Below are 25,687 nucleotides of genomic sequence, written 5' to 3' on the forward strand. Positions count from 1 at the left end.
CCTGCTGACCCGTCTTCAAGACACAGAACTATAAACATCATTCAAGCATGTGTTGGACTGTTCGATGTAAGCTCACCCAGAGATATGAAGAAAGGCTGAAGATTTAATCTTGTCTGATGCCGTGCCATTGGCTGACAGTTCACATGTTTTGCATATTCAGCAGCTCATCCTGTGATGTCCCTTGTTAACCAGGAAAATGTGAGAAATGATCCTGATCTAAACCCCAAATGTAATGCAGGACTGGTATAACATTTTTTTTTTCAAAGAGCTTAATTGCGCTATTGTTTTAACATAAAGCTCAAGAATAATAAATGGTAAATGGACTACACTTATATAGCGCTTTTTCATCTGCATTATCAGAGACCAAAGCGCTTTACACTGCATTATCACATTCACCCATTCGCACGCACATTCTGGGCCGAGTCGGGCGGGGATCCTCTCAGCCTCAGTAGCTCCTCTGGCTCAGAGAGCCAGCCGTCTGAGCATCCCCCGCGAGCCTGTGGAGCACCTCACGGGGCTCTTCACCACCGCTGCGGGCTGCACCGGCCTGGCGCTCCCGCCGCAACCTCCGGAGCCGGCGCAGCGCGACTTCGCACTCGGGCTAGCAACCCAGTCGTGGGCCTGGTCCCGGCCTGCGGTGCTGTGTCCCGCCGTGCCATCATTCCAGGCCGACGTGCAGCATGACTGGTGTACGCCGCTCACCGCCAAAGGCGCGGTGAAGGGCTACCATGAGTACTGCTGCTTGGACGACTGGCTGCCTGTCTCCGGAGTCCTAATGATAGAGGACTCGGTGAGGCTCTGCCTGTTACCCACCTCCACTCAGTGGCCCGGCAGAAAGCCTATGCTGCCGTCTGAGAGAGACAGGCGCATGGCTGGCTTCCAGGATCGTGGTTATGCTAATGGAAATCAGGTGTTTGCCTTAGCTAACAATATGACCTTTCTCCTAGGCTCCATTGACAAGCTCCGTCACTGCGGTCAGAGCTGTCTCCGGAGGACATCGAGGAGATCCAGAACACAGCCAAGGTCCTGATGCACATATGCCACGCCACCGCCATGGCCAGCACCCAGCTCGGTATGAGACATCTGTGGCTTGGCCTCTCCTCACTCGCAGAACGGGACCAGAAGGGTATTTCAGGTATTCTGCTCCCCCTTTCTACCTCTTCCCTATGGTTTCAAATGGTACGACCAAAAGACGTCCCCTTCTGTCACTTTCTGTGACTCCTCCAGTCAGGATGCTGATGACAATGTCAGACTCTTTGCTCAGTGGACACTTCTATTTGAGAACTTCCTCTTTGAAGCCCTCAGTAGTGAGGTCCCATTGATCAGTTATTCTGCGTCGTCTTGATCTTATGATGTGAAAATGTGAACACAATGATGAGGAGGACTGTTTAAATAACAAGTCTAACTAAACCAGTTCATCTGTAAAGGTTGAGGTGTAATTTAGGTTCATCCTGTAATGTTACTCTAAAGCAAAAAAATCCTGAATTTTTGAGTAGTGTTAGTATCCATTTGGTGATTTAGTGCATTGTGAATAATTTAATTATACAATCTAAACTTTAGGAGGAAAAAACAGGGATGACTACCTTTTAAATTTAAACAGAATTATATGTAAGAACCTGTGTGTGCAAATAGTTCCTAAAAAGCTCAGAATATCTTCAAAGTTCCACTTTTATCTGTTTTTATTTCTTTATCATTGTTGTTTTGTTGTCACCATAAAATTGTTTCGACTCAAAAAAAAAAAAAAAACAAAACAAAACAAAGAAAAAAAAACAAGAATAATGTCATTTATCAGGATCTGAACAGCCTGACCTGGTCCAGTCTGAAATCTAAAGAACTCCAATGTATGTAACAATAGCTTTAATATTTAATACAGAGGAGCTGAAAAATGAGTGCATATGCTTTATAGGCCGTAAGGTGAAAGCAGTACCGTTTCATCCCGTTCCGACAAATGGGGTACTGCAATCTTTTAAAGGGACTTAAGGCAAGATTTGTGAAAAACTACACATGCATTTCCACTTTATTCAATGCTAACGGGTCGTGAAGCATTGAAAACCTAATCCGCGTATCTGTCTGTTGCCTTATACAGGCTGTGTGCCAAATAATTTGTTGCTGTTCGGGGTCCGAATTTCCCGCGCAGTCATGGGGATGTGACGTAAATTGACACTGTATGCGCGTTGCCGAACAGGAAGAACATGGCCGCCGTGGACACGGACTCAAACACTGCTGGGATCAGGGGAGGGCAGTGTTGGCAACTTGGTAACTTTCTTGGTAACTTTCTCGCTAAATCTGGCGACTTTCCAAAGCCTCTTTTCGACTTTTTTTTGTCAAAAGTAACTAGCGACAAATTTAGCGACTTTTTCTGGTGCTCTGGCGACGTGACAGGACGTCTCCGCTGTTCTCAGAAAGCAGCGGGTGCTGCGTGAGCCCCTCCTCCGTCCCAAAGCACTCACAGGCGGCCAGTCTCAGCAGCGCTCCTGCTGCAGTCAGAGCAGAGAGGAGACCCACACCGCTCCGTCCACACTTCAAATGAATTGCGGCCCGGAGCGGCTCCACAGCGGTGACGGGAAAGCTCCAGCAGCCGCGGCCTGCTTCACGCGCCTCCGTGGTTATGCGGAAGGTCCCCGCGCGCTCCGCGGCCGGCACAGAGCGCGTCTCCGCCCGGGAGCGGAGATCCGAAGCTGCCGCTGTCACACCCCCTACCTCGGGATCCAGCTAGTGGCAGGCCTTGCTTTTGTTTCTCCCCTCCTTCCTTTCCTTTTCTGTAGGTGGGCGTATGCTTCTGGTGAGTGAGGTGTGGACTGGTGCAGGGAAGCTGCTGATTACTTGAGTGCTTCCACCTGCAACTGGGCCTGGTCTTCACCAAACAATTCATCACCCTATAAAGCTCCCTCAGACCTCAGTGCAGCGTTGGACGGTAATACCACCACAGAACCACTCGCTGCCCCGCCTTGGATGACGTCTCTGAGCCTCCTCTGCTTCGCTCCGACTCCGCTGGAAAGGTTCTCCGGACCTCACCCCTCTGGGCTGCTGCGCCAGGACTTCCACACAATCTCCCCTCTGGCTGAGCATCCACGAACCCTCTTCCTTTACGCTTCATCCGCAGTAGCTCTTTCCCTCGCTGGATTGCCGGGGTGGGTCTTTGGGTTTAGTTGTTAGCTCCTTGGTTCCTTAGTCCCGGTTTGGTTATGACTGATTAGGTTACGGCTCAGTCCTTGTTTTGTTCACGGCTTGTCAGAAGGCTTGGAGTCCTGTTCTTGTGAAGCGCTGCCGTGATTTTCAGGAGTAGCGGGATTAGTTTGGGTTCGGTATTGATTCCTCTGTAAATAAAATAATTGTTCGAAGAACTATTGATCTGCTGAGTCTCTGTCCGTGCTTGAGTCTGTGAGTTTGAACGTGACGTCCGCGCCGCGGCTTGCTACACGGAGGCGCAGAAAGCAGGCCACGGCTTCCACGGGCCGAGTGGAGCTGCCCCACAGAGGCTGACGGGAGAGCTCCGGATCTCTGCTCCCGGGCGGAGACGTGCTCCCTCAGGGACCCGCCGCATAAACACGGAGGCGGAGAGGAGCTCCGCGACGGATTTAAAAATGAATCGTTAGATTAATCAATGCATCGAAGAACTATTTCCTAGATTAATCGATTACAAAAGTAATCGTTTAACGCAGCCCTATTATCAGCGTTATCTCGTGAGTCAAAAAAAAAAAAAAATGACCGAAGCCGGGCAGGCACCCGAATAAATATTGGATATGCGTTTGATTCATGGAGGGAACTTCAGCTGCATTTGGGAGTGAAAATGGATGCTTACAAAAATCACATAATATGCACTGTGGTCTTGCAGTAATCCGCGATGTAGTAAACAGCATGAGCATCCCTGGTGCAGCGCTGTGAAGCCGGACATTCTGTAAAATGTTTGTGCGCGCTCTTGTGCCGCCTTGGCTAGTGGCTGCAGTTCCCCACAGCACCTATCGCGGCAGCACTGAGGTAAATTTTGTAAAGTTACCTTAAGTCCCTTTAAAAATATGCTGTGGTAACAGAGACAGGGAGTCGGAGGCGGAGTGATCTGCTCAAACTGAACTTCTTTATTCACCATCGAACACACACAGAACTGCCAGAACTTTCGGCGCAGCGCTATATATGCGCTGTCAAAACCCCGCCCCTAAGTCTGAGTAGTGATTTCTGTCCACGTGATCACCACAATGCATTGACTCTGAGCAAGATGCTAAAAGTTCTCCTTTTGTAATCCCGCAGTGTTTTTTAAATCAGGGTTTGAAGTCGGTACTATTTACTTTACTGGCGTAGTTATATTGTCATGCGCGCTGCGGTTTGAGTCATGTGTAAATAATAGCTACTGAACGTAACTAAGGTTCTACGAGTGTGTGCGTGCCCACCTACGGGTGTCGCTATTGGTTACTCCTCTTGGCACAAGCCAGACACTGAGACAGATCAAAGCAGTTGCCGCCCCATCTTGTACGTGCAGGAGGGGCATGCCATGCCCCTCACCATGGCTATATAAGCTGGGTGATGCACAGAGCCACAGATGCGGAAACACCATGTGTGGAGTGGGCCCAGATCACTGCCAGCGGAGGACGGTTCCATGCCTCGTAATCCGCAGCAATAGCACCACCAACCCAGTGGGCAAGGCGCTGGGACGACAGCAGGGCACCACACCCCCTGATCCCAAAACCCACGAACAGCTGGTCCGTAGTCCGGAAGCTAACTGTGTGCTCCATGTAGCAATGCAAGGTGCTGACCAGACACAACAACCGCAGCCGCGCCTCGTCCACTGACGAGCCCGGTGGGGCGACAAGTGCCCTGATCCAGATTACTCGTGACTGGCCAGAGATGGACTAGTCCACCATCCTGACTGAATGGATGAAAGCAGGAAGGATGGATGGAAAGGGCACACAAATCACCGAGGCCAAGGCCAAAAGGAGGGCAGCCTTAAAGGACATCCGTCTGTTCCAGAGGCTCAAACAGAGGTCCCCTCAGACCCTCCGACACAGTGTGGAGGTCCCAAGGGAGAACGACATGCCTAGGGAAAGGCCTCAGCCTGCACGCACCCTGGAGGAAACGCTTCAACCAGCGGATGGCTGTGTGCTGAAAAGCGGCCAAAGCCCTCTTGACCCGTTGTGGTGGCAGACGCAAGCACTCCGAGGGTGGATGCAGACCGGCCACTATCCAAGAGTCCCTCCTAAAAACTCCAGAACCCCGCCGACAGAGCAGGAGCCGGGGTCCAGACCTCTTTCCCGACACCATGTCACAAAGAGGCGCCACCAAGACCTATAGGCCTTAATAGTGGAGGGGGCCCTGGCACTTTGGGTAGTTGGCACCACTGATGGGGAGAGATCTAGCCCGGCTAGTCTGACCCTCTCAGCATCCAGACCAGGAGTCTCCTGCTCAGGACAGGCGGGACTGAAGGGAGCTCTCTGCCTAGATAAGAGCATCTGGTACGTCGGGGATCAACCAGGGATCCTCGACCACCATCTACACCAAGACCAGGAACCACCTGGCACTGGGATTGTCCGGGGCCACTACCAAGATGTGAAGGCCCAGCAAATTTCACCCTGCGCAGCAGGGGGTCAAGGAGGTCTGTCAGTGGGAAGGCGTACAGGAGGCCCTGAGGCCACGACCTGTGAGCCAAGGTGTCCACCCCAAGAGCAGGGTCGTCTGACGACAGATCTAGGTAATTATCAGTGGTGACAAGCACCACTCGTCAGGCAGTGGGCCTCCTTGAGATATTCTGTCCGCACCGACATTGAGAGCCTCTGGCACATGTCGCGCTTTCAGAGAGGATAGGTGAGAATCTGCCCACAGCAGAATCTCCACCGCCTTGCGATGCAGGGGAGGAGATCTGGTCCCCCATGTCTGTTCAGGTAGGCCACAACCGTTGTGTTGTCTGACCTGACGAGAACATGATTTCCCCGCAGCTCGGGCCGGAAGTGAAGTAGTACCGAACTGAACTGCTGTCATTTCCAGCAGATTGATGTGGGCGAGCGTGGGCTCTCAGACTCCGCCCACTACAGAGTGGCTGAGACTGCCGCCCCAACCCGCGAGTGATGCATCTGTGAACACCTCGACTTGGTGCGAGATGAAGCCCATACGCATACCCTGTTGGAGGTGACCCGGGTTCATCCAGAACGCGAGAGCCTCCTGTGCCAAGGGCAGAACAGGTACTTTCCTGTGTCTGTCCCTCACCGACCGTAGGCAGAGGCTACCGAACCACCTCTGGAGCCTCCGCATGTGCAGGAGGCCCAGGCGCACCACCGGGTGGGACGCCACCATCATGCCCAGTGCAACCCTCACTTAGTGGACTCGCACCAAGGGTGACGTCGCCAGAGTCCGCAGCAGGGACAGAAGTGAGGACAGTCTCTCCCTGGAGAGACGATCTCCAGCTCCAGGCCTCGGTACGTGGTTTGCTGGGCCGGAAGGAACACACGCTTTTCTTTGTTCACAGCAAAGCCCAACTTCGTGACGTGTTGTAGAACTCAGGCAGTGTGCTCTACAGCTTAATGCCGAGAGGATGCCAGCACCGACCAGTCGTCGATGCAGTTAAGGATTCTCAGACCTTGACGACGGAGGGGCTTCAGCGCAATCTCGACGCATTTGGTGAAGGTGCATGGTGCGAGGGAGTAACCAAAGGGGAGGTGGTTGTACTGAAAACAACGGTCCCCGATGGCAAATCTGAGGAACTTCCTGTTCCTCAGAAGAATGGGGATGTGGAAATAGGCATCCTTCAGTTTGATTGATGTCATCCAATCCCCGGGGCAGACATTCTCCAGGAGATGTTTGACCGTCAGCATAAAGAAACCTCCTGGTGGTCACGTGAGAGTTGAGGGTGCGCAGGTCCAGAATAGGCCTCACTCCCCCCTGCTTCTCGGAAACCAAGAAATAGGGGGAGTCGAAACCCGAGTGCATCTCCTCCAGATCCACCTCCTTCATTGCGCCTCTGCGCAGGAGAGAGGACACCTCCATGAGCGCGGCCGTCCCGGAGGGGCAACTGAGCCACGTGCGGAGGATGCCACAGAATGGGGGGGGGGCATGCAAACTGCAGGGCGTAACCGTTTCTCAGTGTCCTGGACAGCCAGGGTAAGAGCGGGCCCAGCACGTCTCTCCACGTGTGGAAGTGAAGCGTCAGCAGCTGCACTGTGTTCACATCCAGACACACTGGCCCGCCCGCCGTCTCGGAGCACAGACGCGGGGGGCCTCCCTCGAAAGGGCCGTGCAAGGTCTGGGTGGTGGGAGGAGAAGCCAGGTGCCCTGCCAACCCCTGCCGAAATGTGGCGGCCAATGCAGATGCAGCGGCTGTGAACTTGAGCCGCGTCGAGCCAGCGGTGAAGTGATCAGACCCGGGCAGCGGGGAGACAGTATCAAACTGCCCCGCTGCGCAGGCACCATCCCTCCTGGGCCGGTTATATTTTCCCCAGCTCTGCTGCGAGCTCGGCGGAGGTGAGCAGGTGCAAGATGCAGTAGAAGAATGCCCAGCACTCCTGGCCTGAGAGCGTGCAGGCAGTGTGTGCAGTCGGGGGGGGGGGGGGGTCACTCACCCCAGCACAAGTGGCCACAGCATCCTCACTCATCCCCCTCTTCTGCATTCGGTAAACATCGGCTATCAGATGTGGAGCTGACAGGGATGACAGGGCGCCTCCGCTGAAGTCACTACGTCTCCACATAGTGACACGCAGCACAGCCAATACCGTCGGGGAGAGACGCTTAGCACTCCTGGCAATGGAAAGACCAGGGTGCGTGAGCAGGGGCGTGTCTCCTCTCGTCACCTTGGCGAGCGCGGTTTGTCCAGCCGCAGCCAGAATGTGCCCGGCCGCCTGTCTGCCGCTTCTCCCAAGCAGCGGCCGAAGAATAGGAGGAGACGCCCCTGTCGAGATAAATGCACCTCGGTAGCGTGAAGACGATCAGTGGGGGTGTGTGGTGCAAGGATGACTGCTCCTTAGTAATGTAACGGGCCTGACGGCCTTTATTTTCATTTTTGACATTAGAGGAACAAGCAGGAGGAGGCCAACGCAATGCCGGAGACTTGTTCTGTTTTGCGTGTTTGGCTTCCCGGGAGTGGATCCTTGATGGCGGTCGGCTGGTCCTGTCTCCCCAAGCACCGTGGAATCCCAGGGGGCGGACCTCCTCCGTTCTGCCGGCCAACAACGGGGGTCTCCCTACATGCGTTGTGGCTGAAGGTGGGGGACGAGCTACTGTGAGCCTCTGGCTGCCGCCTCCAGGCGGTTGATGATGACCTGGATGTTGGGGCCGAAGAGAGAGGATGTGGAAAGGGGCAGCCCCAAGACGCCTCTCTGATCCTGGTCAGGGAGGGAGGAGAGGCCGAACCAGAGGTGTTTCATACCATGCTGGGTGTTGGCCATGGCGTTCCCTCCATCGACAGAAATGGCCCGGCTCATCCTCATCAGGACCTCGGCTGTGTTCTGGACCTCTGTGATGTCCTCCGGCGACAGTTCTGACAGTTCGTGGCAGAGCTTGTCGATGGAGCCTAGGAGGAATGTCATATTGTTAGCCAACGCAAACACCTGAGTTCCATTGGCATAACAACGGTCCAGAAAGGAAGCCATGTGCCATGTGTCTCTCTCAGAGGGCAACATGGGCTTACGCCAGCCCCATGGAGAAGTCACGCGGCTCGGGATCAGGAGGCTGAGGTGGGAGTGCAAGCCCAGTGTGGTCTGGAGCGGCGGTGAAGACACCCGCGAGATGCTCCATCGGTTCGCGGCGGGAGATCCGGGCGTTGGTCGACATGGTAGACATGGAATTGTCAAGCTGCTCAGACCTCCCGAGGAGTCCGAGGAGCCACGATGGCTTCTCATGTCTTCGTTGGCTTCGGCCCACTTGTCTGAAGTGAGAGCAGGAGGCAAGGCAGCTTCATCTTGGCCGGATTCTCCGGATACGAAAGTGGGAGACATTCCAGATGAGAGTTGTCCGAAAAGCACTCAAAAAAAATCATCCCCAAACAGGTCCACTGTACCTGGCCATACTTTCACATCAAAACGTAGTAATTGTTGTCATCTATGCAGATGTGAAAACTTCATTTTAATACCTTTTACCAAATTTAAACAGTGAGCCTTCAAGTATGGTGAGAATTTAGCTGTTTTTGGAGTTTATTGGAACTGGTGTGTATTGGAAAGGGCTAGAGTGGGATAAAGGAATTTAGAGTGCAGGAATCTCTCGATTTAATCCAATAAAAACTTCTCTCACTCGTCCCCTTTGCTGGCTCAATCTTCACAAATTATACCTCAAAACGTAGGTATTTTTCTTGTGATGCTCACAATCTGGTCATTTTGTCTTTATCTCAAATGATTCTCTCTCCAGATGCATTTGTTTGAGGAGAGTGCAGGATTTTCTCCCATCTGCTCCAATCCATTTTGGAGAGAAATTGTTTCGCCTGAATCCAAAAGTTCACACATGTTCACAAACACACCGTGGCTATATCGATGATCCTACAGACATGACATTTTCAGGATAAATCTATGAAAGGCTTGTGATGCTAAAAGTGCAAAAAGAAAAAAAATTTCAAGTTCGCCTCTCGCGACATTTCTTCAATCATGCGCACTGCATAAAAAACTGCTGATTCACTGTCATGGCTGCCGGGTGCAGCTCTGTCATGGCTGATCTATGGTCAGAGCTCACAGTGAATATGGAGGGGTTATACAAACACACACACACACACACACACACACACACACACACACACACACACACACAGATTTGGCAGCAGCTTGCAGGCACAGACACAAAAGTTCTGCGGGAATTTTTGCGTTTAAACAGTCCTCCTCATCATTCCGTTCACATTTTCACGTCATGAGATCGAAACAGCAAATAACAATTGATCAATGGGACCTCGCTACTGAGGGCTTCAAAGAGGAAGTTCTCAGACGGAAGTGCCCATTGAGCAAAGAGTCTCAGGCCTCATTCACATATACGCGGCTGTGTGGGCGTGGATCTGTCTGGGTTTGCACAGTGTCTGCGCGGAAAAGTCAGAACTGCATGAAAACAGATCAGTCCTTTCACACTCCACGCGCGGGGAACGCGTGGGCCCGTTCAAATCCACGCAGCAATTTCCAAAATAGAAATCAAGTCTATTTTTCTGCTGGGACTTGAGCGGGCTGTGCACGGTGTCCCATTGAAACCAATGGCATAAACACACATCTCGTGTCAACGAGGCTTTCTATGCATGCATTGAGCTCATGTCTGCCCACAAACTGGTCTACACAAGTGGGTTTTGCCAGTGTTCTGGTCCATCTATTTTTCCGTGCAGCTTGGAGCAGGGTCCCATTGAAAACAATGAAGACAGGGCCAAGTTGTCATATATGCAGATGTATGTTCTGTTTGAATTTACTATTTGGTACAGTTGAGAGGAGCGCACATGTCTAGATACTTCAGTCTAGAAATCTATATCTATACGTCTATGCAGTCTAAGCCGGAGCTACGGAAGCCGCATTGTGTTGTGTGTTTTTGACTGCCAATGCTGATGCACGTTTTTGGATGCCTGCTCTTGGGAATAAACATCCTTTCGCTCCTGAAACGCCTCTGGAATTACTTCAAACATATTACACTAGTAGCCCATTGCCACGGACAACCCGCTCACGCAGACCGCGCTGGTGAGAAAGGGACACCTGAACACGCCGCTCCAGCGCCCGCGCAGTGTACGCGTCCGCCCTGTGCCCGCACAGTGACCGCATATGTGGGAATGAGGCCTCAGAGTGTCATCAGCAGGCTGCAACACGCATACAGAGAGACTGGAGGAGTCACAGAAAGTCACAGAAGGGGACATCTTTTGGCGTCTTAGGCGTCATCGTCTTGTAAAAGACTAGGGAGCATTTGTGAGGGATGTGGGTCAAGTAGGCCTCATTACTGTTGTCTGATCAAGGTATATTCACGTTTGGCAGAAATTGAAAGAAGTCTCTGATGTTAGAGGCATCAAGGACAGCAGTGTGTATCAGCCACTGTTCTTACCAGGCAGACAAGCTTTTGGTGGTGGTGTTGCAGTGTAGCCAGGAGTGTCTGGTGAATGGAGAACTACCCCCCACTTTGTGAATGGTACAGCCTCAAGCTCATACTGCACAAATAAGAGTCCAGTCCTTGTTGTATGAACAACACAGGCCTAATTTCATTGTTATGGATGACCATGCTGAAGCTGCTGCTGGAGACCGGTGTTCTTCACATGCAGTGACGAAGTGTGCCAGACCAACAACCGTGGAAGGGTTCTCCTTCAGAGGACCCACACAGAGGGAGAACTTGCAAACTCCTCACATAAAAGATGCTGGTATGTAACCAACTGAGCAAGTAAATTCTCACGGAGAGAAACGACACCAGTACATGGTCCTCAAGTCAAACAGTACTGTGTCATGTCAAAAAAAAAAAATCTTGGTAGAAATCACTGCAGGATGTCAGATGTCAATTTGCACTTTTACAATTTAAATTATTGTACGTGTTATTATTCTTGAGCATCAGGCAGAAACAACAGAGCAATTTAGCTCTTTTTAAAAATGTTTTTATAGCAGTCCTGCATTACATTTGGGGTTTAGATCAGGGTCATTTCTTTCATTTGCCTGGTTAACAAGGGACATCACAGGATGAGCTGCTGAATATGCAAAACATCTGAACTGTCAGCCAATGGCACGGCATTAGATAAGATTAAAACTTCAGCCTTTCCTCACTTGTCTATGTGAGCTTACATCAAACTGTCCAACACATGCTTGAATGATGTTTATAGTTCTGTGTCTGGACGACGGGTCAGCAGGATGAGTAACGTATCTGGTACAGTTCTGTATTTTTCACTGTCTGGCTTCAGCGCAACATCCAACTACAGAGCTGTGCTCTTCTCTCTGACTTTACTATGCTATTTTCTTATTGTCTTTGTGAATATGTCTCTCCTTTTAACCATAATATTCGATCGAAACCTCCATAAACCCATGTATATATTTTTGGGGGTTTTGTGTTTTAATGGACTTTATGGAGCTGCGGGATTTTACCCCAAATTTGCCTTTGATCTGCTGTCTGACATCCAGGTGATTTCATATGTGGGATGCATGTTGCAAGTTTTTGTGATTTATTCCAACGTGAAGGTGGACTACTCCATACTGATGGTGATGGCCTACGACAGATATGTGGCCATATGCCGGCCCCTGGAGTACCACTCTGTCATGTCTGTGAGGAAGACCGCAGTGTTAGTGAGTCTGTCCTGGATTATTCCTTTCTGCTCTCTAACTATCATCATAACCTCAACTTCAAGACTCAAACTGTGCGGTTCACAAATCGACAAACTTTACTGTGAGAACTGGTCAGTGGTTAAACTTGCATGTGGCTCAACGAAAACGAACGACATCCTTGGATTGATTGCTATTTCCTTTTATATATGTCACTTTCTCTGCATTGCACTGTCGTATATACAGCTAGTAATGGCAGCTTTAAACTCCAAGGAAGGCAGGAGGAAGTTTATTCAGACATGTTTGCCACATTTATTTTGTCTCTTTAATGTCACAACTGCTCTGCTTTTTGATGTAATGTACACGAAGTATGGATCAGCCTCTATGACGCAGAATTTAAGGAATTTTATGGCCGTTCAGTTTCTGGTTTTTCCACCGATTATGAATCCTATTATTTATGGACTCATCCTGACAAAAATTCGAAACCGAATGATGTATTTGTGCATGACAGTATGTGAAAGATTAAAATCAAAAAGGAATCCTTGTTGATCATGTTGTTGTGTTACTCTGTCTGATCATGAGCTTTATGCTTGAATTTTGTGACGTTTACAAAATTCATTATTGTACAAACTGGTCAGTATCCACCAAGGTGTAGACATCTATTTATAGTCATCCCTGCCATGTACCTGTGCTGTAATCTGTGATGAATAAATATATTCTAATAATAAAAAAACGAATTTGGTTCAGTTTGTCTTCAGATCATATCGGACCCACCATGGCTGTACCACTCAGGCTTTTTTAAGTAATATATTTTCATATGTAATAGATCTTTCTGTTTCCGCTTTCAGCCAATTTTGGATTGTAAAAACTGATATGCTACCATAATGTGCAAATATGAATGCTTCTTTTCCCAAGAGCTCCTACAGTGATGTTCTTCAAACACTAAATAACCGTATTTGTCAATCATTCATAAGAAAACATGGACTGCTGTCAAGAAATATCATCGATGTTACAAGTTCTTCATGACTAATGATTGCCAAAATTGAAGATGGGAAACCACCACTGCAGAAATGTCACTCTATGTGGAAAATGACTTGACAGACCATTTTTGAATGTCATATGTTGCAGATGGCAACTCTTATACATAGTTTTAAACAACCACCAGCTTTTGTTTTTTAGGTATTTGTTGTACCTCATGAAATACCTGCAGATAAGAAAAAAACATGCATTATTTATTGGTTTTTGAGCTGTTCATGTCTTCATCCACTGTGTAATGAGCCGTCACTGATCTTCAATGGGCCCTAAGGTGAACCATGAACAAGTGGCTAGAAAATTATTTTCATTGCTGTGTCTGGGCGCTCATTTTTAGAGGCATTTTTGTTTAGAATATACCCTTATAGACTTTAGGTTAAAAGTTCTCCGCAATACATGCTGCAGTTTTTTTTTTGTTTGTTTTCTTTTCTTTTTTTTTTTTTTTTTTGTCAGAAGCCATATATCTAAATAAATACAAATTGAAGAAAAAAGAAAAAAACAGTATAGGCCCACATGGTGGTGCAGTGGTTAGTGCTCGTGCCTCACAGCAAGAAGGTCCTGTGTTCAAATACTGGCCGGGAATTGGGGCCTTTCTGTGTGGAGTATGCATGTTCTCCCCGTGTGTGTGTGGGTTCTCTCCAGGTATTCCTGCTTCTTCCCACAGTCCAAAAACATGCATGTCAGGCTAATTGACACCATAAATTGCCCCTAGGTATGAATGTGTGAGTGAATGGTTGTATGTCTGTATATATGTCAGCCCTGCGACAGACTGGCGACCTGTCCAGGGTGTACCCCGCCTTCGCCCACAGCAGCTGGGATCGGCTCCAGCCACCCGCGACCCCGAAAGGACGAAGCGGTAGATAATGAATGAAAAAAAAAAAAAACGGAAATTCTATGGCGCTAAATTCACCTGCTTCATTTATCAAGATCCACTTTAGCAACACAAAATCTCTCACAAATTCAAATTCATCCACATTTTGAGGAGCAGGACTTTTAGTCATCCAGGTCACTGTTAACTCTCCCTCTTCAATGTGCCATCCTCTACCAATGGGTGAGGGTGCACACATAATACCTTTCAGACAATGTCTCATTTTTCCCCCTATGGTAGTTTGCCCTTTTGCAGTATTGGTGTCGCGCGTTACATGTTGGAGGCATTGATAGTTCTGGCTAAGCTGATGTTGTCATGCAGAATGCTTTCTATCTTGTATCATTCACATTTTCAGCAGATGACTGGCCATACAGGTGGCGCACATATTTCCAAAGTACTTCAAAGATGGACTGGTCCAGGTTAAAACTTCTACCCAGATTTGAAAATGCAGTTTGGTACTCTGCCTTCTCACAAGCTACAGAAAATGCCCCCCCCCTTTCCACTAGTAGATTCACAGCCTAAGAAGGTATCTGAGTCCCAATAAGTGCTGAACACAAACTCTGTCATGATCATCCCATCCCCAGGATGAAGCTCTCTGCCCCCACACTCCCCACGAAGTTTCTGAAGGCGCTCCTGCTGAGCGTCTTGAAAGCGTGCACGGCCACGGCGCCCACCGCGTTGAACCACAGTCCACCCCTCACTTTCCTCCCACATCAAGTACGCCAAATCTGCAGAAATAAAAAAAAAAAAATAAGGCTGGCAAAAGAAAGAAAACAAAAAGAAAGTGCTATATGAGAAAAATGAAATAATCCTTCAATGCGTGTTTTCATGCGGAATGTTTCGACCTGAGTCAGTCTTCTTCAGGTATAAACACACAAAAAAAAATTTCAGATGAATAAAATGCACAATGTGGCCTCACAGAAAATAGAGGTTCTTGTCTATCCAAAGGATAAAGACAGAATCAAACAAAGCTATCGCTTGGTGCAATTTTTGAATGTTTCCCATCGTGTTGCCAAAAAATTCTATACGAGGGGGTACCCAAAAATTCCAGGAATTTGATTGTAACTTTTTATTTCTGACATTTCAAAATAAAACATCACTGTCGCCTTCAAAATAATCTCCATCCGCATTAATGCAGCGCTCCAGCCGTGTCTCCCACTTCACGAATGTGTCGTGACACCCGTGCGTAATTGTGCCATTTTGGGCCGGCTGCGTTTTTTTCTGTCACCTCCTCCACATCTGCAAACCGCTGTCCCTTCAGCTCCTTCTTCATTCTGGGGAACAAGAAAAAGTCACTCGAGGCTACATCTGGCAAATAAGGCGGATGGGAGAGGAGATTCATCTTATTCTTGGCCAGAAACTGCGTGACGCGCAGCGCCGTGTCCGCTGGCGCTCTGTGGTGGTGGATCAACCGGGCTCCACTCCGCCACTCCGCGGGCCGCTTCCTCCTCACATCCTCACGGAGCCGTCTGAGGACTTCGATGTAGTAGTCCTGATTTACAGTCTGACCTGGAGGGACAAACTCGCTGTGGACGATACCCTGGACAGCGATAAAGCAGATCAGCATTGTTTTCACTGCTGAGCGGACCTGACGCGCGGACATCTGGCCCTTTTCAAACCGCCCGAACCACTCATGGACCTGAGTCTTCCCCAGAGCATCATCCTTGTAGGCTTGCTGCAACAAGGTGAGTGTTTCTGCTGCTGTTTTTTCCCAGCAAAAAGCAGAATTTAATGTTTGCCTGCTGCTCTGGCTTTCCGGTTAATGTCGCCATTTTGGAAAAAGCACAGACCGCTGCTGCACTCTGTTACTATAAATAGCGCCTGACAGGCGTCAGTGTAACTCTGGGAGCTCAGCTTTTTCACAGATATACACGAGGCTTACCTGCAGCACATCTGACGGCCAGAAGTCAAAACTCATTATTATTAGTATTTTATGACCAAATTCCAGGAATTTTTGGGTACCCCCTCGTATTTGTTCTTTTTTCTCAGATTCAGGTGCATATAGCATATATTTGATGACTTTCAAAAAGTTTTCTTTATGCTTTCATCCTCTGAGCTGCTGGAAGACTGTAGCCTGGTCGCAGCCATCTTGAATATTTTGTGCTCTCCTACTGGACCAACAGGTTCTACTTCGTGTGATGCTTAGCCCACCTACGGGTTTCGCTATCGGTAACTCCTCTTGGCGCCAGCCAGACAATGAGACAGATCGAAGCAGTTGCTGCCTCATCCTGTACGTGCAGTGGCGCTTGCCACGCCCCTCACCATGGCTATATAAGCTGTGTGAGCCCCTCAATCTCCCTTCTTCTTTCTCAGCTCCTGAGATCAAGATTGATGCAAGCCAAAGACAAAGACGACGACGTGATGAAAAAGATGTACAAGACCGGCCGAGATAACTCACCTTCCGGCGTCGGGCTCTTCACATGCCGCAGCTGAGAGACTCCGCTGCACGAGAGGGACCGGCATGACCACTGCTTCACCTGCCTGGGATGGCAGCATCAAGTTCACTGTGCTTCCTGCTCGGCCTGCCTTCTCCTCCCGCTCGAAGAAATCGAGTGTCGCATTGCCTTCATGGGAGACGTGTCTCCCGCTTCCGCATCTGGAGAATCCGGCCCCGACAAAGCTGCCTTGCCTCCCGCTCTCGCTTCGGCCAAGTGGGCCGAATCCAACGAGGCAGTGGAGGCTGGTCAATAGGGGGCGCTGGGGCACCGCCCTCACCTACAATAAGTCGTCAGATCAGTACAATCAGTCTACACAATTTTCAGAAAATATAAAACTTTGAGTGTATAATTTCTATGAATAATATACATGTAAAATATTGTATTTTCAGGCATTACATTGTTTCTTTTTAATCATTTTTGATTTTTCATAATTTTTCATTTCTGTATGAATAACACTTCCTGGTTTTGAGGCACCGGACAGATAGATCCTATGGAGAGCCACAAACTTTTTACTGACACGTGACTTAAGGCTGCATTTTAATTGGTTTCTTACAAATCGGGTTTGTGGCCAACTCTGTGCGCCACGCATACGCCCACTTTTTATTATCAACAAATTAGAATAGTTTTATTTCTGTTATTTTGTTGCAGTGACCTTGTCACTCATCTGCACTCGTGCATTTTCAGCTCTAACTATGTCCACACATCAGGAAGTGATGGAGCTGGAGCCTGTTGCATGGTAAGAGTAAATGAGTGCAAGAAGTGACAGCTGCTGTTTCATTTGTTTGTTCTCCAAGACTGAAGGAACAGATTTTTCATGTGATCTGTTGAGGCATCTGCTTTATAGGATCTTTTTGTTGCTAGATTTTTTAAATTTTATTTACAAAGGTACTAACTGGTAATTTTCCTGATTTTTCAGTCAGAGCTCCATGTTTAATCATTTCTGAAGGCAGCTTTGTTTACAGAGACTTCATTATCTGTCATATTTATTGGTTGTGCTTGGTTTTCATTCATTGTTAATGAGACTGAGAATCCATTATGTTATGTGGTTTAAATTTTATTCAAGTTTCAGGATTAAATGTTCTTTAGAAGTGAAAGTTTATTGATTTTGATAGGATGTTCTTGCATTATTATGGCATATCATATTAGTTGAAAATGGTCTCAAGATAACATTGTTGTTTAGTGCAATGTTATCACTTATTGCGATAATTTCTGACTTACTACTAATAACTACATAGAAAATTTTGTTATTACTGTATGTGAAAATAAGCTGGTTACCAGGTAAATGGATTTCCCCAAGGGGACAAATAAAGTTATTTTTTTTTCTGTCTATCTGGTTCTATAATCAATGTATAATTGTTACAAAGACCAAGACAGTGAACCATGTACCTGTGGATGTGGCAGACATACCATTTCTTCAAAATAAAACAGATGACAATGTTTGATTATAAACCTATAAACTCCTAAAAAAAAAATTGTCACCAGCCACCACTGCAATGAGGATATGAGAAGCCATCGTGGCTCATCGGACTCTCCTGGGAGGTCTGAGCAGCTTGACGATTCCATGTCTACCATGTCGACGAGCGGCGGGAGCTCCAGCTGCGAACCGGTGGAGCATTTCGCTGCTCTCTTCACCGCCGCTCCAGACCGCACCGGGCTCGCACTCCCACCTCAGCCTCCTGATCCGACGCCGCGTGACTCAGGCAACCCAGTCCTGGTCCAGGACCAGGACTACGGTTCTCTGCCCAGAGGTGCCGTCAATCATGGACAATGTGCGGCGTGATTGGAGTACGCCTCTCACCGCCAAGGGCTGGCGAAAGGCTACCGTGAATATTCCTGCTTGGATGGATGTTCCTGCGTCCATGGTGTCCCGACGATCAAGGACTCCATGAGACTCTGCCTACTGTCCACCTCCACTCCTTGGCAATACGGTAAGCCCATGTTGCCCTCTGAGAGAGACAGCACATAGCTTCCTTTCTGGACCGTTGTTATGCCACTGGAACTCAGGTGTTTGCGTTGGCTAACAATATGACATTCCTCCTAGGCTCCATCAACAAGCTCTGCCACGAACGGTCAGAACTGTCACCGGAGGACATCGCAGAGGTCCAGAACACAGCCGAGGTCCCGATGAGGATGAGCCGGGCCATCGCTGTCGATGGAGGGCGCACCATGGCCAATGCCCAGCTTGGTATGAGACATATCTGGCTCGGCCTCTCCTCCCTCCATGACCAGGATCAGAAAGGCGTCTTGGGGCTGCCCCTTTCCACATCCTCTCTCTTCGGAGGCGGTGTCCAGAGGCTCGCAGCAGCTCGCCCCCACTTTCAGCCATGACGCGGGCAGGGAGGCCCCCGTCGTCGGCCCGCAGAACGGAGGAGGTCCGCCCCCTGGGATTCAGCAGTGCCTGGGCAGACAGGACCAGCCGACCACCATCAAAGATCCACTCCCAGGGCGCGGAACACGCGAAATGGAACAAGGCTCCGGTGTCGAGGAGGCTTCCTCCCACTCGTTCCTCTAATGTCAAAAATGTAAATAAAGGCCGTCAGGCCCGTTACATTACTAAGGAGCAGTCCTCCTTGCACCACACACGCCCACTGATCGCGTTCACGCTGCAGAGGTGCATTTAGCTCAACAGGGGCGTCTCCTCCTCTTCTTCGGCCGCTGCTTGGGAGAAGGGGCAGACAGAGGCGACCAGGCACGTTCTGGATACCCCGCGCTCACTGATGTGACGACAGGAGACATGCCCCCGCTCATGCGCCCTGGGCTTTCCATGGCCAGGAGCGCTAAGCGTCTCTCACCGACGGCATTTGCGGTGCTGTGCGTCACTATGTGGAGACGTAGTGACGTCAGCGGAGGCGCCCTGTCATCTCTGTCAGCTCCAGGTCTAATCGCGTCTGACCACGTTTGTGGAATGCGGAAGTGGGGGATGAGTGAGGATGCTCCTGCCGCTGATAAGCGCCCCGAGCTGACTCGCACCTCAAGCTGACTCGAGCTGGGGTGAGTGATCTCCCCCCTCCTGCTCACGCCAGGAGCACTGGGCATTCTTCTACTGCATCTTTCACCTGCTCACCTCCGCCGAGCTCGCGGCAGAGCCGGGGAAAATATAAATATTATATAAATATATATATTGGTACTGTCTCCCCGCTGCCCGGGTCTGATCACAGCGCTGCTGGCTCGACGCGGTTTGAATTCACGGCCGCTTCGTCTGCATTGGTCACCACGTTTTGGCAGGGGTTGGCAGGGCACCTGGCTTCTCCTCCCACCATCCAGGCCGTGCACGGCCCTTTCGAGGGAGGCCCCCCGCGTCTGTGCTCCGAGACGGCGGGCGGGCCGGTGTGTCTGGATGTGAACACAGTGCAGCTGCTGACGCTTCACTTCCACATGTGGAGAGACGTGCTGGGCCTGCTCTTACCCTGGCTGTCTGGGACACTGAGAAACGGTTACGCCCTGCAGTTTGCATGCCCCCCCCCATTCTGTGGCATCCTCCGCACGTAGCTCGGTTGCCCCTCCGGGACGGCCACGTTCATGGAGGAGGTGTCCTCTCTCTTGCACAGAGGCACAATAAAGGAGGTGTACCTGGAGGAGGCACACTCGGGTTTCGCATGCTGACGGTCAAACACCTCCTGGAGAATGTCTGCCCCGTGGATTGATTGACGTCAATCAACCTCAAGGACTCCTATTTCCACATCCCCATTCTTCTGAGGCACAGGAAGTTCCTCAGATTTGCCACCGGGACCGTTGTTTTCAGTACAACTGCCTCTCCTTCGGTTACTCCCTCGCCATGCGTGCCTTCTCCAAATGCGTCGAGACTGTGCTGGAGCCCCTCCGTCATCAAGGTCTGAGAATCCTCACCTGCATCGACGACTGGTTGTGCTGGCCGTAGAGCACACAGCCTGGGTTCCACAACACGTCACGAAGTTGGGCTTTGTTGTGAACAAAGAAAAGAGTGTGTTCCTTCCGGCCCAGCGGACCATGTACTGAGGCCTGGAGCTGGACGCTCTGACCATGATGGCTCGTCTCTCCAGAGAGAGACAGTCCTCACTTCTGTCTCTGCTGTGGATTCTGGTGACATGTCCCTTGGTGCGAGTCCACCAAGTGAGGGTTGCACTGGGCATGATGGCGGCGGCCCACCCGGTGGTGCGCCTGGGCCTCCTGCATATGCGGAGGCTCCAGAGGTGGTCCGATAGCCTCCGCCTACGGTCGTTGAGGGACAGAAACAGGAAGGTCCCTGTTCCACCCTCGGCATGGGAGGATCTCGCGTTATGGATGAACCCGGGTCACCTCCAACAGGGCATGCGTATGGGCTGTGTCTTGCACCACGTCGAGGTGTTCACAGACGCATCACTCGCGGGTTGGGGCGGCACTCTCGGCCACTCTGCAGCGGGTGGAGTCTAGGAGTCCACACTCGCCCACATCAATCTTCTGGAAATTACAGCAGTTCAGAAGGTGCTGCTTCACTTCCGACCCGAGTTGCAAGGAAAACATGTTCTCGTCAGGTCAGACAACACTAACCTTGCATAGCAGATGGGCCTGCCTGATTCAGTTCCTGAAATCCTGCAGATCCCATCTTGTAGCGCTCCATTGACCAATCGTTTCACTCGGTTAAAATTTCACCGGCCCCATCAGGGAAAAGAGGAAGAGAGAAGACGTGACGACAGCGGGAAGCGCTTGAAAGTTCGGAAACAATGGCGGCATGTGAAGCGATCTCCATGGACACGGCAATATCTGCAGGTTTATACGAAAGCGACTCAATTTCTTCTTTGAAAGAGGAGCACAGAACATCACTTCAAGCCTTTTTGTCAGGAAACGATGTCTACTGCTTCTCAGCAGCAGCGCACGTAAGCTACATCATACCGTGGCTTGATGTGGCTTGGTCTGTGGTGAGTGTGCCGTGTGTCAATCAGAACGGTCATCCAATCTTCTTCTTCTTTGGTTCGAACGGTCGTCCAGTCGCCAGCTACTGATTGTTTGAAGGTCCCACTTCTGAAATCAGATCGGAAGAGCGGCTACCCAGATGGACTTGTGAAATATTTCCGTGGTGGACATATGAAACTGTCCATCTGGCATGTCAGGTTAAGACAACACGACGGTTGTGGCCTACCTGAACAGACATGGGGGACCAGATCTCCTCCCCTGCATCGCAACGCGGTGGAGATTCTGCTGTGGGCAGATTCTCACCTAGCCTCTCTGAAAGTGCGACATGTGCCACGGGCTCTTAATGTCGGCATGGACAGAATGTCTCAGGGAGGCCCACTGCTCGACGAGTGGTGCCTGTCACCCTGGATAATTACTGAGATCTTGCGCAGGTTCGGCCGCCCCCTAGCTGACCTTTTCGCAAGTGCAGAGAACACATAGTGCCCTCTGTTTCTTGCTCAGGTCGTCAGATGACCCTCCTCTCGGGGTGGATGCCTTGGCTCACAGGTCGTGGCCTCAGGGCCTCCTGTACGCCTTCCCACCGACCCGCCTCCTTGACCCCTGCTTCGTAGGGTGAGATTGCTGGGCCTTCACATCTTGGTAGTGGCCCCAGACAATCCCAGCACCAGGTGGTTCCCGGACCTGGTGCAGATGGCGGTCGAGGATCCCTAGCTGATCTCCAACGAACCAGACACTCTAATCCAGGCAGGGGGCACTCTTCGGTCCTGCCCTGTCCTGGGCAGGAGACTCCTGGTCTGGATGCTGAGAGGGTCAGACTAGCCGGGCCCCCTCCACTATTAAGGCCTATAGGTCTCGGTGGCGCCTCTTTGCGACATGGTGTCGGGAAAGAGGTCTGGACCCCAGCTCCTGCTCCGCTGGTGGGATTCTGGAGTTTTTACAGGGACTCTTAGATAGTGGCCGGTCTGCATCCACCCTCAGGGTGTTTGCATCTGCCATCATGACAGGTCACAAGGGCTTCAGCTGCTTTTCAGCGCACAGCCATCTGCTGGTTCAAGCATTTCCTCCGGGGTGCGTGCAGGCTGAGGCCTTCCCCGAGGCATGTGGTTTCCCCTTGGGATCTCCACACTGTGTTGGAGGGTCTGAGGGGACCTCTGTTTGACCCTCTGGGACAGACGGACGTCCGTTTTCTATCATTCAAGGTTGCTGTCCTTTTGGTCTTGGCCTCGGCCAAAAGAGTCGGTGATTTGTGCGTCCTGTCGGTCCATCCCTCCTGTTTATCGTTCAGTCAGGATGGCGGACGAGTTAATCTCTGGCCCAATCCAGCCTTTCACCCCAAGGTGATAACCTCGGACTTTCGGTCAAGAGTAATCTGGATCGGGGCACTTGTTGCTTCGCCGGGCTCGTCAGTGGATGAGGCACGGCTGCAGTTTTTGTGTCCGGTCAGCGCCTTGCGTTGCTACATGGAGCGCACAGTTAGCTTCCGGACTACGGACCAGCTGTTCGTGGGGTTTGGAGCCAGGGGGCGTGGTGCCCCGCTGTCATCCCAGCGCCTTGCCCACTGGGTTGGTGGTGCTATTGCTGCGGCTTACGAGCCATGGAACCGTCCTCCGCCTGCAGTGATCCGGGCCCACTCTGCACGTGGAGTTTCCACATCTGTGGCTCTGTGCAGAGGGGTCACTGTGGGTGACATCTGTCAGGCTGCCTTCTGGACTTCGGCATCCACCTGTGTGCGGTCAAATCTCGTAGATATGTACAGGTACTCGGTGGCTCTGTCGGTCTTAAGCGGGGACAGGGGTCCTGTCACTTAGATGACTTGACTGGTCTCGCTGGCTGCTGTGTTTTCCCTGGGGGGATACAGGTTGCAGTAGTGAAAGTAGTGAACCCTGGTGCATGTCGGGTGGGCTCTATCGAGGCCTAACCCGGTGTGTATCTGTTTGCTGTCGTTATGTCACCACTGTTTCTGACACGTGTGCGATCAGCGCCTCAGTGCGAGGGCGCTTGACGTCGGTGTCTTGAGGACTCTGTGGGCGGTGCCTGGCGTACGGCCCGCTTTGCTCCTTCATTTCCGTGCCAATCTTGTCAGCCTGTCTAGCTGGGGGTACATTTATCCCTACAGCCCCTGCCTTTGGTAGTTACCAATGGCGAAGTCCGTAGGGGGGCTAAGCATTGCACGAAGTAGAAATAATAGTTACTGAACGTAACAACGGTTCTACAAGTGAGTGCATGCCCACCTACCCGCAAGCCCAGCTGGACTGCCTCTCTCCTGTGAGCTGATTCCAAGAAGGGAGATTGACGGGCTCACCCAGCTTATATAGGCATGGTGAGGGGCGTGGCATGCGCCACCGCACCTACAGGATTGGCGTAGCAACTGCTTTGATTTGTCTCAGTGTCTGGCTGGCGAGAAGAGGAGGTACCAATGGCGAAGCCCGTAGGTGGGCACGCACACACTCGTAGAACCTTGGTTACATTCAGTCACTATTTTAGTAAATTAGTTTACCCTCACAGGGATTCTGAAAACCATTTATTGAGGTAAAAATGTTACTTCGTTCTGCTTTAAATTTAATCAGAATTATGTGTAAGAACCCGTGTGTGCACATACTTCCTAAAAAACTCAGAATAGCTTCAAAATTCCACTTTTTTCTTTTTTTTCCCTTTGTTGTTGTTGTTGTTTTCTTGTCACTATAAAACTGTTTCAACTCAAAAAAACACCAACAATAATGTCATTTATCAGGATCTGATAAATTTCCCATCTTCAATTGTAGCGATCATTTCTCATGAAGAATTTTCATCATCGATGATAATTCTTGACACCTGTCTATGTTTTCTTATGAATTATTGACAAATATGGTATTTTAGTGTTTGAAGAATATCACTGTAAGAGTTCTTGGGAAAAGAAGCTTTCACATTTGCGCATTAGCATATCAATTTTTACAATTCAAAATTGTCTCAAAGAGGAAAAAGAAAGATCTATTAAAACATATTAAAATATATTATAAAAAAACACCTGAGTGGTACAGCCATGGTGGATCTTATATGATCTGAAGAAAAACTGTACCGAATTTTTTTTTTTATTATTAGAATATATTTATTCATCACAGATTACAACGCAGGTACAAGGCAGTGATGAGTATAAATAGATATCTACATCTTGGTAGATAGTGACCAGTTTTTACAATAATAAATTTTGTAAACGTCACAAAATTCAAGCATAAAGCTCATGATCAGACAGAGTAACACAACAACATGATCAACAAGGATTCCTTTTTGATTTTAACCTTTCATATACTGTCATGCACAAATATATCATTCGGTTTCGAATTTTTGTCAGGATCAGTCCATAAATAACAGGGTTCATAATCGGTGGAAAAATCAGGAACTGAACGGCCATGAAGTTCTTTAAATTCTGCGTCATAGATGCTGATCCATACCTGGAGTACATTACATCGAAAAGCAGAGCAGTTGTGACATTAAAGAGACAAAATAAATGAGGCACACACGTCTGAATAAACTTCCTCCTGCCTTCCTTGGAGTTTAAAGCTGCCTTTACGAGCTGTGTGTACGACAGCGTAATGAACAAAGCATGACCTAAATAAAAGGATATGGCAATAAGTCCAAATACATCGTTTGCTGTCGTTGAACCACACGCAAGTTTAACCAGGGACCAGTTCTCACAGTAAAGTTTGTCGATTTGTGAGCCGCACAGTTTGAGTCTTGAAGTTAAGGTTATGATGATAGTTAGAGAGCAGAGAGGAAAAATCCAGGACAGACTCACTAACACCACGGTCTTCCTCACAGACATGACAGAGTGGTACTCCAGGGGTCGGCATATGGCCACATATCTGTCGTAGGCCATCACCACCAATATGGAGTAGTCCACCTTTGCATTGGAATAAATCACAAAAACTTGCAACAGGCATCCCACATATGAAATCACCTGGATGTCAGACAGCAGATCAAAGGCAAATTTGGGGTAAAATCCTGCAGCTCCATAAAGTCCATTAAAACACAAAAACCCCAAAAATATATACATGGGTTCATGGAGGTTTCGATCGAATATTATGGTTAAAATGAGAGACATATTCACAAAGACAATAAGAAAATAGCATAGCAAAGTCAGAGAGAAGAGCACAGCTCTGCAGTTGGTTGTTGTGCTGAAGCCAGACAGTGAAAAATACAGAACTGTACCAGATACATTACTCATCCTGCTGACCCGTCGTCCAGACACAGAACTATAAACATCATTCAAGCATGTGTTGGACAGTTTGATGTAAGCTCACATAGACAAGTAAGGAAAGCCTGAAGATTTAATCTTATCAGATGCCGTG

The 25,687-nt window shown here is 49.6% G+C and overlaps 2 protein-coding genes across 2 annotated transcripts; one reads left to right on the forward strand and one right to left on the reverse strand.

Annotated features, from left to right (window-relative positions):
* Nucleotides 1-11,750: 11,750 nt before the first annotated feature.
* Nucleotides 11,751-16,488, forward strand: LOC115402677 (olfactory receptor 2A12-like). The gene is made up of 2 exons (XM_030111201.1): nt 11,751-12,665; nt 16,369-16,488. Exons 1-2 carry the CDS (start codon nt 11,751-11,753, stop codon nt 16,486-16,488), a joined length of 1,035 nt encoding a protein of 344 aa, XP_029967061.1.
* A 3,157-nt stretch (nt 16,489-19,645) lies between these two features.
* LOC115402678 (olfactory receptor 1D2-like) lies at nt 19,646-25,563 on the reverse strand. Its single transcript, XM_030111202.1, has 4 exons — nt 24,649-25,563; nt 20,530-20,681; nt 19,932-20,063; nt 19,646-19,826 (listed from the first exon to the last, which is right to left on the reverse strand). Exons 1-4 carry the CDS (start codon nt 25,561-25,563, stop codon nt 19,646-19,648), a joined length of 1,380 nt encoding a protein of 459 aa, XP_029967062.1.
* Nucleotides 25,564-25,687: the final 124 nt, after the last annotated feature.

Source organism: Salarias fasciatus, chromosome 16, assembly GCF_902148845.1.
Source record: "Salarias fasciatus chromosome 16, fSalaFa1.1, whole genome shotgun sequence".
Classification (NCBI taxonomy): Eukaryota; Metazoa; Chordata; class Actinopteri; order Blenniiformes; family Blenniidae; genus Salarias; species Salarias fasciatus.